Source organism: Esox lucius, chromosome 17 (assembly GCF_011004845.1).
Source record: "Esox lucius isolate fEsoLuc1 chromosome 17, fEsoLuc1.pri, whole genome shotgun sequence".
NCBI lineage: Eukaryota > Metazoa > Chordata > Actinopteri > Esociformes > Esocidae > Esox > Esox lucius.
Window position 1 is genome coordinate 32,486,996 of NC_047585.1, and position 15,822 is coordinate 32,502,817.

Sequence of the window (15,822 nt, forward strand, 5' to 3'; positions counted from 1 at the left end):
AGACCGCTGAACGGATTTGCATGCCGTTTGGTGTGAAGGACATTTGAACCATTATCTTAAAAAGTTATATAAGGAAAGTTGATGTCTAAAATGGAATATCAAACAGCTATGAAACAAAACACACTAGTACATGTGTCTCTCAAGAATGGACAGAAAAAGTATCATACAGAAATACCTCTTGGGGGCGCTATAAACATCATCAATGTTTCTCATGATTTTGCTGTTAATAAAAACACACTTAAACGACATCTCCTCCGAAACCACTGAACAGATTTGGTTGACAATTGGTATAAAGGACCACTGGACCATTGTCTTTAAAAGTTAAATAAGAAAAGTTGATATCTCAAACAATATGGCCTCCATTTTGACTTCTGTGAAAAACTCGTTAACAACATCTCCTCCGAGACAGCTGAACGGATTTGCATGCCGTTTGGTGTGAAGGACCTTTGAACCATTATCTTTAAATGTTATATAAGGAAAGTTGATATCTCAAACAATATGGCCGAAATCAGAATGAAATTGAGCTGGGCGGGTCTATGACTTTAGATGTCCATTAAACCCAAATAGAACATCAAACAGCTATGAAACGAATCATACTCGTAAATGTGTCTGCTAGGAATGGACAGGAAAACTCCCAAACAGAAATACCGTGATTTTCATTTATTTGTGAGAATAATTGTCTTACGTGACACTTTTATGCTGTTATTGTTTTCCAAAGAAAGGAACCACCCATGGAGTGATTGGAGTCAATTATTTTGTTATGAGTAGGATGTATAACTAGCCATTTATAATAATCTTTGTACTACAGTACGCTTTAGTTCCGTTACAAACGTTTTGTTGCCAACTTTATCTCAGCAAAATTGTAAGGGCTGGGGTAAAATGTACATTTGGAGAGGATAGAGAGCTGTAGAGACAACCTGCAGCCCCTGTGGTGTAGTGGGGACATCCCTGTTCTGCAATATTCTGACCCTGGTTCACTTCCCCTCTGAAATGTTCCAAATATTGTATTTCAGATATGTATATCCACTTGGTACTTTTCAACCTTCACACAACAATATATATCCCCTCTGTAATACCATGATTCTCATATCTTTAGGAGAATAATTGTTTTACATGACCCTTATATACTGTTATTGTTTTCCAAAGACACAAATCAGCCATGAAGTGATTGGAGTCACTGTTTCCGTTATAAGTAGGATGTATAGCTATTAGCTATATAGTCTTTGTGCAAGACTATTCTTTAGTTCCGTTAATAAATGTTATTTTGTCCACGTTATTTCAACAAAAATGTAATGGCTGTGGTAAAAGTTGCATTCTGCTGTTTAAATAGTGTAATGATTAAAGACAGTCTGCCACATAGAAAACCAGGAATTTAAACCTGCCAGCCACAAAAATATTAATCCCTCCTAATCACCTGAACTAGGATTGCCTGGTTCCTTTCCTGGTTTCAAGATCTTTTTGTTTTGTTTTGATTTCCTCTCCTTCGATTGGACATCCTGACTACTAGCGGCATTGCAAAACATTTCTCTAGTGAGAGCATGCAGTCAGATGCTTCCTATGCCCCGCTTGGCCCCCTGAAACGCTGCTTGCAGCTTTAATTATCTGTGGTTTTGTTGGGACAGTGATATGACAGTTATCGATGGATGTGTCACCTGGCTAACAGATAAATGGGCTAACTGTAGGTCACTCTGGACAGGAGTGTCTGCTAAATGACTAATAGTAATGTCAAGGTAGTACTACTGTATGAAAACTGTCTTTGGAAGGTATTCAGACCCCATTTCTTCACATTTTGTGTTGTAAACATTCAAGAAAACTTTGATTAATTGATCCACCTGTGGTAAATGTATTTGATTGGATATGAATGTATAAAGGTCCAAAACTTCTGGGCATGTCAGAGCAAAAATGGGCCCCCCCCCGTCCAATGGACTCTGCAGACCGGTGAGATCTGAGTTTTGTCGAGGCATAGATCTGGGGAAGGTTTTTAAAAAACTAGTCCAGTTGGTAAAATATAAATCTGCTTAAAATGCCAAGAAAGAACTGTCAGGCATGCCATTAAAAATCTGGGACTGTGTGCTGCAAACTTTGGTGATTATGTTGGATATCAAATACCCTTCTATGAACTTAGTACTGAGAGAAATTCCTTTCTGGTACAGTTTACAGTAACAATGACAAATAAGCATTAAATAACTCATACCAAAGTTTGACATTATTTTAGAAATGTGTAAATATTGTGTTAGTATCAGTAATATAACAATGTTTAAAGCATGTATCATCTATAACAAGTTTATTGAAATCATATTAAAAGCACAATAGAATATATTACCAAAAACTGTAAGTAAATACAAAATACATAACAAACTTCAAATAAATTGTATTTTAATGGTATATATTGGCTTTTCAAACTCCCTCTTCAGAATGAAGGTACTGGGGAAAACTTTTTAGGGTTTTCAAAATACTTAACATGTATTTTATGTAAGGATGAACCATTGAAGAATTGAACTCATCCTATGTTACAGACCTGATGGTTAGAACCATCTTGGAGCATGTACCACACTGTGTGTATTGGATGCCAAGAATAGAGGAAAGAGTACATCTTAGAAGGGCCAAGCTACAAGCAGAGGTACAGCACATCGTTATCACTACAGCTGAACATTGACATTCAAAGGCAAAAATAGACCCCAGGCCAGTTTGGAGCTGTAATAACAAGTAATGGTCACACCATACACTGATCAAAGCACAGTAGTTGGTAAAGAGGTTAAAATGCACAAGGTGATGAGAATGTTTTGACAGAGGTCAATGATTATCTTTACCGCAAGAAAGTCCTCCATTGAAAGATATGCAATTTAGAAAGGCCATTCAGTGTAAATCTAGTTGAGATATGGCCATTATATTATTAATTCAGAGCATTCTAATTCGAACAGTTATGTAACAGCATTGAGATGCTTCTTTTAATTTTAAGTAGAGTAACAGGACATAAGTCTGTTGACTTTAAATGGAACCTTCATAACACAACTAAATATTTTCCATTTCTCTGCAGGTACATGTATGTAAAATTCTCATGTCCAAAAACAGAACATTGATCCTTATCTAAACCTAGTTCCCCTGAGGTGAAAAACACTATTTCAAACTTCCCAGGAATCTGGGTTAGATGACATTGAGTTCAACGGAAGGAGCACCAAATTGCCTAACCTTTTTTTGTTTAATCCACCAGAAAGACAGAAAGAATATAACAATAACTGTTTGACAGTCAGTTTGAGGCATCATCAAGTTCCACTTTAAAACTACCTGATGGCTTTCGAATTAGAAGGGTATTGAAACTTCCCATATGTTAACGGTTTTGTTTTTTACATACAGGTGAAAGTGTTTCTACTTGCCAATATGAAGTAAACACAAATCCACTACAACTCAATTTGACATGGTGCTTGACTCTTATTTAAACGTATTGAAAAACAAGAAACCAGGCAAGCCTAGTTCAGCCGGAAGGCAATAGAAAGTATTGCCCTCTTGAGATTTGATCCCGGATCGCCCATGTAAAATGCTTTGGCACGAACCACTACACCACAGAGCTGATCTTCTAGTGGGTGTCAGTATAACCTCGTGTCTATGAACAAATCCTCTTTTGCCACTGGCTGTTTTAACAGCTAATTGGCCATTTGTGAATGATATTAATACAGTTAAACTGATTAAAGTTTCTTACTAATTTTACCTCCACCAGAAATAGCGTCTATGAGCTGTTAGCTTTTGCCACTGGGCGTTTGAATAGCTTATTAGCAAGTAATAGGCTTATTGTTATCAACTAACTTCTTAGGAATAATCATAAGAATTGAGCAATTGCTAGCGAGACTGAAGATGAACTCTTCCAAGCCAGAAACAGTCGCAATATAACCGTATACAATGTCAGGTTTCAGTTTTAGCCAGCAAAGTTTTAGTCAAAATACAGAATAATTCACAATGCGTACTTCGCTTCGCCTGCAAGGAGATACTAACTCAGGACCTATAGTTCACATGTCCGCTTCTCTAACCACTATGCTATTTAACAAGGGTCGGTAGGTCAGTCAGTCCACGTGGCCCGTCAAAAAGAACAAGTACGAACAAATACAAACAAACAAACGTTTGTTAAAAACAAATATAAAATCTAACCCTGTATAATAAAACATGTATCTTAACATATTTATCAGAATGGGAGTACAGCACACCATGTCACCCCGTTTTATCTATAAATTATATATATATATATATATATATATATATATATATATATATATATATATATATATATATATATATATATATATATATATATATATATATATATATATATATATATATATATATATATAGTAGCAGAATGCAGGCTAACAAAATCTCCCAGAGGAGTAAGCATTATATTCCCTTGTTTACCATCAACAATGTAGTCAAGATCTAATAATCACAACATCCCATAAAACTGGAGGACTGACACCCAATAGATTGCACATACCAGTGGCATGTATGACAATGCTGTATGGACACTAAATTCCATCTATTCCTACATTTACAGGACAATGTTTTGGAGTACATGAGAAAAGTTTCAAACATAACATCAGACCAAATATACTGCAGTTACAGAAGAACAGTCACTGTAATTCCAATCACAGAAAATGTTCTGTTCAAGAGCAACAAAATATACAGATATTTGACCCAAAATATACTGATCTTACTCCTGTAAACACCCTCCTGACGGAGTGCAGAAACTTAACGCAACTTAAACGCTGTTTTATTTACTTTAAGTCCTTAGATGATCTATTGTGAACCAGTCCTGGCTCCTGTGTCGCTCTGTTCCATCCTTTCCTCTGCAGACTTGATGAAAACGGGTGTTGTGAGGAGGCGCAGTGGGACTGTAGTCCAGAAGGCAAGGCGGAGGGCACTCAGCACGCTATGCATCTGGTGAGTGTTTTACCCATTAAAACAGAGGCCTTTATGTCGCCTTGGCAGCCATTTTAGCAGCCAACTCTGCACCTTTGGCCTGAAATTGGAGAAGAGATCATGAGCAAAATCACCAAATAAAGATTTGCCAGTTAAATTAATAATAATACATTTAATTTGGCAGACGCCTTTCTGAACACTCAAGGACATCTTACATAATAAAGATAGCATTTACACATACAGGAAAAAGGTATTGGTTGTAGCATAGTGGGGTGTAACAAAACATTTAAAATAAAAATGACTACGGGTTAAAAACTTTCTGGGAAAGATGTGTCTGCAAGTCGAATGTGTGGCGGAAGCACGTTCCAGAGCCTAGGTGCTGAGCAGGTAAAAGCCCTCGCACTCACAGTTGACAAGCAGAAAGAGGGGTGACAAGAAGACCAGCAGAGGCAGAGCGGAGGGAGCGAGAGGGGACATAGATAGCCTGGCAGGAGGTCGGAGAGGTAAGGAGGTGCAAGATTATGGCGGGCTTTGTAGGTGAGGAGGAGGGTCTTAAATTAAATTCAGTAGAGCACAGGAAGCCAGTGAAGACTGATAAGAATGGCTGTGATGTGTTCAGATGATTTTGTACCAGTGAGGGTTCTGGCCGCAGAGTTCTGAACCAGTTAGAGTCCGTTGGTGAGTGTCTGGGAATATTGGTGAGTGGAGTGTTGCAGTAATCGAGTCGAGAAGTGACAAGGGCATGTATTAGTGTTTCAGTGCTGGCGTGTGACAGAGAGGGTCTGAGCCTGGAGATGTTGCGGAGGTGAAAATGTGATGTCCGGGTAATTGTTTTTATGTGTGATTCAGATGAAAGGGAACTATCCAGAGTGACGCCGAGGCTTTTCCCTTGAGTTGATAAAGGGACTAGGAAACAGTCAGTGGCGATGTGAGGTTGTGGTGTTTGGAGACAGTTCATTCTCATTGGCTCCATCTGCACAATGTCTTATTGCCAATTGTGAATGTCTTGGAGGCATTTGATGAGGCGGGGGGAGTATGGGCAGTAGCAGGTTTGGTGGAGAGGTAGAGCTGGGTGTCATCTGGATAGCAGTGGAAGTGTATATTGTGGTGTCGCATAATCTTGCCCAGAGGTAGGAGGTATATGATGACCAGGAGAGGGCCAAGCATTGACCCCTGGGGGACTCCCTGTGTGACAGTCGCACAACCTGATCTGTGATGTTTAAATTGGTCCAACTGTTGACGGTCTGTGAGTTAGGAGGAAAACCAGGAGGGCCATACCTGTGATACCGATACCAGCCAGACCTTCTAAGAGAAGGTGATCTGAGACGGTGTCAAAGGCTGCGCTGAGGTCAAGTAAGATGAGGACTGATTAAAGACCTAAGTCAGTGGCACGGAGCAGGTCATTGGTGATTTTGACCAATGCTGTGTCTAGTGCTGTGTCTAGTGCTTTTTCGGTGCTGTGTCTAGTGCTGTTTCGGTGCTGTGTTTAGTGCTGTTTTGGTGCTGTGTCTAGTGCTGTGTCTAGTGCTGTGTCTAGTGCTGTTTTGGTGCTGTGTCTAGTGCTGTTTCGGTGCTGTGTCTAGTGCTGTTTCAGTGCTGCGTTTAGTGCTGTTTCAGTGCTGCGTTTAGTGCAGAAACCAGACTGGAATTGTTCATGTAGATTATTGCAGTCAAGATGTTGTTTAAGTTGATTAGACACCACCCGCTCCAGTATTTTGGCAACAAATAGGAGGTTTGAGATGGGACGGAAGTTACTCAGGTCATCAAGATCACCATTGAGCTTTTTTGGGTGTGGGGGTGACTGCAGCAATCTTGAGAGTGGGTGGTAAAATGCCAGTGTAGAGGGAGAACTTAAATATATTAGTGATTAAGGGGGAGATGGAAGGCAGGCAGGCTTTGATGAGACTGGTGGGCATTGGGTCTAATTTGGAAGTGGATGTTTTGGATTTTCTGATAAGATCTGTGATGAGGTTCTCTGTAGCCAGGGTGTAGTCTGAGACGTAAGTAGTGTAAGCCGGGCCCTTTAAGGTGTTCATGTAGGAAAGGTTATGGACTGGAGTACTGTGAGTAAGTATGTGCAGATGGATGTCGTGAACTTCAGTTCAAAAAAGTTCAGAAACATGTTGCACAATTCGGGGGAGGTGTCTGAAGGGAAGTTGTCAGGGGGCAGAAGTAAACGGTTTACTGTGGAAAAAAAGAAGCTTAGAGCTGCTGCCAGAATTGATCATATCAGAGTAGTATGATGTTCTGGCAATGGAAAGTGCGTTTATTTACATCAAAAGGTGATCTTTGTAGGCTTGTGAGTGACTAGGCCCATCCTTTTATATTGAGGCTCAAGACGTCTCCTGATTTTCATTTGGCGTAGTTCCAGGGTGTACCAGCGAGCAGTGTGGGTAAAGGAGACAATGTGGGTTTTAAGTGGAGCAAGGGCATCCAGGGAAGAGGAAAGGCAGTCATTGTAGTGAGTGATAAAGTCAAATGGGGACTGAGAGTCAGTGATTGAGTATGTGTTTATCAAGCCCCAGAGGATGTGATGCATTTTATATTTCTGAAGGCAATGACGCAATGGTAATTTTGCTTAGAAACAGGGGCAGAGACTTTGAATAAAACAGATTTGTAATCAGAGATACCAGAGAAACACACTAAATCTAGATTGTGATCTTTGTTGTGAGTGGGAAAGGATACATTCTGAAAGTAATGACATAAAATCAGCAGCAAAACTAGAGCTAGTAGTAGCATCAATGTGAATATTAAAATCACCTGCAAGCAGTACATTGGGAGAAGAGACAGAGACTGAAATAATTAATGAGGACAATTCAGATAAAAACAGCTCAGATGGCTTGGGTGGTCTATAAATTGTTAGAATTACCAATGGTTTCAATCCAAGGAGTATACTGACAGGTTTAACTTAGATAGTAACACGATACAGAACTGCAACCCCACCACTCGTCCACTAGAGTGAGGTTGGCTGATGTACGAATAACTAGCTGGGATTGACTGATTTAGATAGAAAATGTCATTAGGCTGTTTCGATGTTCCTGTGAGGCACATTATGTCCATGTTTTCATCACTAATTAAATCATTAATCAGAAGATCCTTATAAGAAAATAGATCTAACGTTAAAAAGCCCTCATTTAAAAAAACGTTGTTGCCTTGGGAACTGGACAAAGCATATTGTGGTTAACTCCGTGACAGGCATGGAGACCAGAACCACGCTTAGGCCAGAAAGAACTGATGCGAGAGGACTTACTGGGTGTAAAGTTTCAACAAGACCTGCTGTGAATGTATCTCGGTCGTTCATCGAGTTCAGACGTAGCAGCTCCATTGCAGAGTACTGCACCGCTAGAAGAACGGAAGAGGATCCACCAAAGAAATATGTTGATCATCATGGTGGAAATGTCACTAGGCCAGAAATCCCGGGCCCGAGTTAAGAAGTGTTGCAAGACGAACATCTGCGCGTCACTGCCTGTAGTGTAGATGTGCTCCTTTCTGGTGTAGCCTACAGTGTGCACAAATACGTCTCCTAATCCAGCCGCTAGGAAACAGACCCACTAGATTGAGAACGCTGCAGCAGATAAACAACACCAAGGACAGTCCCACGGACCCAGGAGTTCCAGACGACACTGTAGTCGGCTAATGTCAGCGGGCCAGCGCCATATTCAGAGGATCCAGGAACACGAACTTGTAAGTAACATAGAGGCAACTACTGTATAATTTGGTGCCTTTTGAAGGGAGGTTTATATTACTAATAACAACAGAGCAACAGCATTAAATATCCACAGGAAGAGAAGCTGCAGCCAGAACAACGCCAGTGTGCTCTCAACCCGAAATGCTATCCTTGAAATGAAACGTCTCCCATTGAAACTTACATGTATTAGCTGAGCTTCTGCTGATGGCATCTCCAACTCTCCAATCCTTGCTTTTTCTAAAAGGCTCTCCACCTGGAAAAAACATGCAATTCAAGAATAAGAACACATCAGGGGTGTCCAATATCTGAATTATTTCAGACTTTGTTGTTTGACATGACAGGCTCGACAAAAATATTTTGCCCGCAGAGTGACATTCTCAGAGTGAGAATCTACATAAATAGGATTATATTTCCAAAATACGTATTGTCAAAATAGCACTGCGAAATCCATAAAATGATCATATACCGTTCTATGTTTGAATTTTGAATAAATTATTAGTTAACGTAAATATTAAGTATAGTGATATACGTTTTTGGTAATATCGTCTACCTTCTTGTCCATGATAATGGGAGCAGAGTCCACCAAGTTTTCTAGTGAGGTGGACATGGGCTTGTCTTTTGCAGGGGCTCCTATCTCTGGTGGAGAGGGCGCAGTGAGCGACTAGAACAGGAAAGGAGGGGTCAATGATAATCGAACAGCTGCTTTGTGGAAATGAAACGTTCTCACCCTGATACTGACCTCCAGTCTGACGAGGGGGGGGGTGACTGGGGGCTTGGGCGTCAGCTCTGTGTGGTACATGGCCCGGGACAGCAGCAGGAGGGACGGGGGGACGTTCTCTTTCAGATGCAGATCCAACCACTGACATTAGAGGGAGACCATTTAATTAGCATTTCACAAAGACCCACCGGGGCTGATCTGCTTGAATATCCACTCCCTGTGGTTTGACAGGAGAATGTGGCGAGGAATACACACGCTGCATATCAGTGGAAATAACGGGAAAACAACCCCTACAGAAAACCATTTATACAAATAAATGGTATGGTATTGTGGTTGTGTGTATGTGTGTGTGTGTATCAGCCTTTAAAGGAGCAGGGCGTACCTGTTGTAGTTGGTGTGTGTGTGTGTGTGTATCATGCTTTAGAGCAGCAGGGCGTACCTGTTGTAGTGGTTGTGAGTGTTGTGTATGTGTGTATCAGCCTTTAGAGCAGCAGGCCGTACCTGTTGTAGTTGTTGTGTGAGCTGCTCGTTCGTCAGCCCCAGTGACCTCATTCCCCGACTACGACACGCCACCTGAAGCTCTGAAACACTCATGGCTGCCACTCCTTCTGCAGCAATCATCTACACACACATACATACACACTTAACACAACCATAGCATGCCAACATCACAGATGCTCAACAGAAAAAAACAACACCCAACACTATACATTTTCAACTAACTTTCTTAACAGCTATAACGTAACTGTACTCTTGTACCCAAATTGTACTCTTGCATTTAATGAGCTTTTCATGGATATAATTTCAAGTCAATAGAAGTGGGTCCTATCCTACACCTGTCCTATATTATCCTCACCTGGTCGTCAGCTTTGATAGTGCGGAGTTGCATCATGAGCTGGAAGCGCAGCAGGTTGTTGGTTCCGATGGGCTGCAGCTCCAGCAGCTTACACAGAGCTACCAACTGGGGGCGCTCTAGGTGCTCCAGGGTCAACTCATCTTCAAACAGCTTGGAGAACTTCACTATGTCCTTGGTGCTGGGCTGCTCTCCTGCATGCCGCATCTGAGAAGGGCAAAGAAGGAAAGTATAAGGAAATGCTTAAAACATCTGTGCTAATTATGTTTTTAACCAAGCGGCGACAGAACTCTGTAAGGGACAGTAGTAGGTAGCAGAGGCGTCGCTAGGATCACAATACATTTGGGGCTTAGCCATTTGTATTGCTAATTTCTTTCTGGGCTTAGCCATTTCTATTGCAAATTAAAATGTAATTTTTTTTATTTTATTTTTATTACCGATATGAACACACCCCAGGCCTTTTACTCACCCTTTGCACATAGGTAGAGAATTTCTGGGTCTCCTCACTTCCTTCCGCCTTGGCTTTATTCCTCAGTGCCATCTCCCCAATGGTCTCCTGGAGGAACTTAGCCAGCTCCAGCTTGGCAGCCAAACCCTTCTTCTGCTTCTCCACCTGACAAAAACACACAACCACATTGCCTATTGTGGAATCTGAGCATTAACAATTACAATATGAATGTATGTTTCATTGGAAGTGAATGTGCCTAGATGAGAACAACAGAAACCTCTCTGTTTAGATTATCTCTCTGTAGGTTGTGCTCTAATGACAGGGATGTTTACGATGGCCATATGGCATGGGGGTTGACTTCTAAAAAGTTAGAAACGCCCTTAATGTATAGGCTAGCTGGTAACCGACATTACAGTGAGAAGAGATTGAGTGAGATGAGATTGAGGTTGTGTAAGGAAGACCAGGTCTGTAACCTCATGAACAAGACTTTCCAATGCTGCAATAAATAATGTAATTTCTCTCTCCCTTGACAAACGGGTCTGCTAATTATTACAACCACTATACGAAACGGCCGATTTCTAACTCTATCAAACAAATGCAATCCTATGTAAATAGATTACAGTCCTACTATATCACAAAGTGTGCATCTGAGTTATGGTAGTATCTGAGCAAGGAACTCAATTTAGAAAGCAATCAAGTTCACTCAGGCTGTCCTGGTCAACTCATTTATTGCTTGTTATTTATCTTCTCCTTTGCATACTTAGTAGCTGACTGCAGTAAACTACAAGAAGCTAATTAAGCTAGTGCGCTGAACAATTTTAATTAGGCTAGGCTAATTGTGAAAACCCCAGATTATTAGCCAAAGGGCACAGCTACCCATTTGCTTAGTGCTGTAGCTGGTCCATGGAATCATCATTTTTGTTCCCTCTTCCATTGATTAGTCAGATATATCCTAATACCTTTCTACATGTCAGCTCTAGCATGAATGTAGCCTAATGCAGATTTGAAAATGTGTGGTCGGACAACGACAAATATATGATAAAATGCTAGAGGGGCAGCAGCATAAATGACAAAATGTTTCCTTAATACAAAAAGCACAATGTACACCATCTGCATTGTGAATTCATATGGAATTGTATAATGGTTTTCTTTTCTTTTTTTTTTTAAACAGAAATACATTTCATAAAAGCCGTCAGTTTAAATATTAAGCAAGTGTCCATATTTCACATCCCTACAATATCATGTAGAGCTTCGTTCAATTGCATCTCTATTCACCCCCACTTGCCTTCTTTGACTCAGTCTCAAAGGTGGAAGGCAACATCTCTGGGAAGAGCTTGAGGAACACTGGCAGGAGGAACTCCATGAAGGGCACAATGATGAACAAGCTGAAGGGGACCAGCCGGAAGAGGTCTGCGCATGTCCTCATCAGCTGGGGGAAGGGAAACGGGAGATAAGACTGGATTGTTCAACGTACAGGTGGGCAATGGAAATAATGAACAGGAGAGCACATTTGTGCTGTCCTGGACTAGAGTGAAATCAGGAATCAAATAAAAGTGTTGGCATGAAATGTATTTGATGAGCTACATGTGGGTTCATAATGTACACTTAAACTATGGTGTGCTGTCAAAACATGTTGACCTCAGTCGGGCATATACACAGACTGGGGTGGTGACACTTGTTATGTCACCGCAGACATAACACGTGACATTATTGCCCATCAGTGCCCATACTATCTACGTGGCACGCGTCATTCACTCAGACAGGTACGCATTGGTCGTCGGCATTATGTGCAGTGCGGAAGCTGACGAGGGCGCGACAGGCCAACGGGCACATGGCGCCCAATGTCTGTTCCACGGTCCTCATATATCCTTTATTGGTCATTTCGGCCCATGCCCCACTAAAAGCCTGTGCATGGCCCACCCATCCATCCAATGTTTGTTTTCTGGCCTGTGAATACTATAAAAACCATGTATGTTCATGTATTGTATAAAATAGCTATTTAGCCCACAAAGACCAGACTGAACTGATTAAACATTCACAGGGAAGTCTTTGAGTTTTACCCTTCTGCGCTCTCTCCTCGTAAGCTGTTGGCCGTGAAGTAACTGCCACACCGTCCTCCCCGCAATTTTTGTGTCGATCCCAAGCAAGCGAAATCCATGATAGTAGTGCCTCAGCTCGTCCAACACTCTCTGTTTAATTGACTTCTGTGCTACCACACCGTCTGTGGCATTGCTCGGCGTGGGGACTGGCTGAGGGGCTGCGGCAGCAGGAGAAGAGGGAGCTTCAGCTGGGGTGGCCTTGATTTCCTGAAGCCTTGAGTGGGTCTCGTGAAGGAAGCGAACTGGAACACCGCCGTGGCGCCGCTGGTAGCTTGCTGTGCATTCATATAAAATGGCAGTGGGTCTGTTTAATGGTAGGGCGGATCGAAGAGAGACCTCTGATGACTTGCGAATACATGCCGAGAATGAGTGCAAAGCACAGTTTTGCCCTTTGGGTAGTACATAGGATCCCCTACAAAAAAGAAAATTGTTAGACCATTGATTGAGAGTTAATTTGAATTCAATACATTTTATAATTATTATGTTTACATTTTCCCACCTTGATCTAGTTACAGCAATCAGCACCTGAGATCCAAACACCACCATAACGTGTTAAATAACAGGTGTCCTGAAAAAAAAGTTACATGTTATTGATTTCCTTCATATGGATTCTAAAGATTTATTTTCAGATCACTGTAAACAGGGTTTTTCCTGGCTCAAAACTAGGCAAAAGCGGAACCCCAACCCCTGCTACCCCACCCTCCACCGGGCACCCCTCTGTGATATACTTTATATAATACCTGGCTACACAACACACTTGGAAAAAGACAACTATTACAGTGTTAAATCTGCCCTGTTGTCCGTGTCCACTTGAGCACCTAATGCACACTACAATGTCCTCCCTAATGTCAACCAAAAAACAAGCAATTTATTCTTTACATATTAACATTTATATGTTATCTTGTTTTTTTAATATATATTTTTTTACATTTGTAGGTTTTTACATTAATTGTCAGCAAATTGCAGGTGTGCCTTTTACTGGAGATCACATGTTATGAATCGATCAGAACCACAACCCAGAAGTGTAAAGAATCATGTAGCAACCATAATAGGAGAAGTAAATATTCAGCCCCATTTCTCTCAATCTCTCTGATGAAGCAACACATTTCAGTGTAATTAACTGGCTGATCCAGAGTATATCCAAGTATAAATAAAATATGAATACCAATGGAAAGTATAATATTTAGGCTGATGTGCTGTTATGGTTTTGTAAAGATAATCGACATAAAATCCCTTGCAAACAGACAGGGTATTGGTCGATATACAGTATTTTTCTCAAATGAATATCAAACAAACAAGACATTACAAAGAACAATTGGAATATCTCATAACTTAAAAATATACAAATTGTTCTTCTTAATGTCCACGTAATTCAATGTCGGATTTTGAAACTGGGGACTGACAGTGATTCAAGCCCCAGATATCATCCTCATGTCGTCTAACTTTTTTATGATATCTCATCACCACCCTCCTGTTATCTGATTGGTCGGGTAGGCGGACCTTCTGTGGTGGCAGCTTTTGAAGAGTATCTTCACAATATATTCCAAAAGATAGTCTTTAACAGAGATGTCCCACTGGGAACATTTGACATCCGATAGCACCTGCACGTGGTATTGGTTAGAACGGATGTATTCATGCCGCTGAATTTGTTTCAAAACGGAAACAAAACAAAGATGCAACAAAACCCTCGGAAAGAATACTACATCCCAACAGCCACGATTTCGCTACTGTAGTCACGTGTCGGGTTTCTAGGTCATTAGTATTTCTGCTTTGTCAGACTCAAATATAGCTCAATACCCGGTATATGTAACTGCTATTAATGGGAACAGTTGGCTGGCTATAAATCACACTGTGATATGTTATCATTATGTAATCCGCTAAACATAGTTGCGTAAGGGCTACCCGTCGACAAGAGCTCGTAAAGTTCACTGAACAAGCAAACCCGATTTCAATGCCTTTAACACCGTCAGCCCCGAAATATAACTAGACTAGCTAATATATTTGTTGAACTAACAACTACTTTCAGGTAGCCATCTACTGTAAACGTTACAGTAGTCCACCTAGTTGTTACATGTTCTACATTTCGTTTACTAAAACTGTTCATCGATTATAACCAGTGTGTTGTTAAGTAACAGGCGATTACTTTTTTTTTTACTCAAGCGGAATAGTACTATACAACACTTCGTAACGTTAAGATTTACATAGGATATATGTACATATTACAGAGAATGATGGTCAGATATGATGGGTAACGTTAACCTAGATCTAGAAAGCAACTTAACTACCTTACTTGAGTTACAGTAATGTTATTATCCTCCACGCGGTGATACGTATGATCCTGGTAGTTTTCCGTAGCCCGAAAAAATGCCCGGTGTTATAGCTCTTGACTGACTCACAAATAGCCCAGAGCAGCTAACGTTGGTTCAGGGACAAATTCGGTTACATAGATCACACAATAGTGTGGCTGGAATAACATAAAAGACTGAAATATTGTAAATGTTAGATATTGTCCACATAGAACGAAGTGTTTGCATGTAGCCTGTAAGCAGTGTTGCCAGATTTGATTGACTGGAAACCGAAAATCACTCACAGACTAAAAAAAATAATTACAGAATCTATACAACCCTATCTGTGAACCGATCCGTCCAATCCCATTTTCGCCCGCACACTGTCATTCAAAATAGCTAGGAAAACCTTCCAATCTGGCAACACTGCCTGTATGCTAGTGTTTCAGGAAGAGTTGAAGTAGGGGAGTGGTTTGATGAGCGCACGTTTTACAGAGGCCACGCCCCATTACTGGCGAACTGCCTAAAAGAAAAGTTAGCTTAGCATGTGAACTTCATTTAATGTTAGGTCTCCGTGAATTATGTTGTCAACAGTGTTGTTAGGGTTAGAATCACATTTTAAGGATATACTTTGTGGCTACACAGTGACGACCTCATTACATTTTGTTAATTATCCTAAATTATTATTTATCAATATCTGGGAATGTTTTTTGAATTGTCTGATGCAACATATTTTGGTGACATCATTTTCAAACAACTGCATAGGCTAACCCTTTAAACATGTATGTTGGTGTGCAGTGTGTCATTGTATTTTTAGAAATGGGCA

At 40.8% G+C, this 15,822-nt stretch overlaps 1 protein-coding gene across 4 annotated transcripts; it reads right to left on the reverse strand.

The window, feature by feature from the left end:
• Positions 1-4,308: 4,308 nt before the first annotated feature.
• On the reverse strand, positions 4,309-15,443 carry LOC105017053 (LETM1 domain-containing protein LETM2, mitochondrial-like). Of its 4 annotated transcripts, XM_034287615.1 has the most exons (12): positions 15,002-15,442; positions 13,211-13,279; positions 12,752-13,123; positions 12,673-12,721; positions 11,898-12,041; positions 10,634-10,777; positions 10,168-10,371; positions 9,813-9,932; positions 9,333-9,452; positions 9,144-9,254; positions 8,775-8,846; positions 4,309-5,005 (listed from the first exon to the last, which is right to left on the reverse strand). In XM_034287615.1, the coding sequence occupies exons 2-12, from the start codon at positions 13,255-13,257 to the stop codon at positions 4,958-4,960; spliced, it is 1,431 nt and encodes a 476-aa protein (XP_034143506.1). In that variant the 5' UTR covers positions 13,258-13,279; positions 15,002-15,442; the 3' UTR covers positions 4,309-4,957. The 4 variants fall into 4 exon arrangements, with proteins under 4 accessions (XP_034143506.1, XP_034143505.1, XP_034143503.1 ...); XM_034287614.1 differs by having other exon boundaries at positions 8,775-8,848; positions 9,149-9,254; positions 12,673-13,123; positions 15,002-15,443; XM_034287612.1 differs by having other exon boundaries at positions 12,673-13,123.
• Positions 15,444-15,822: the final 379 nt, after the last annotated feature.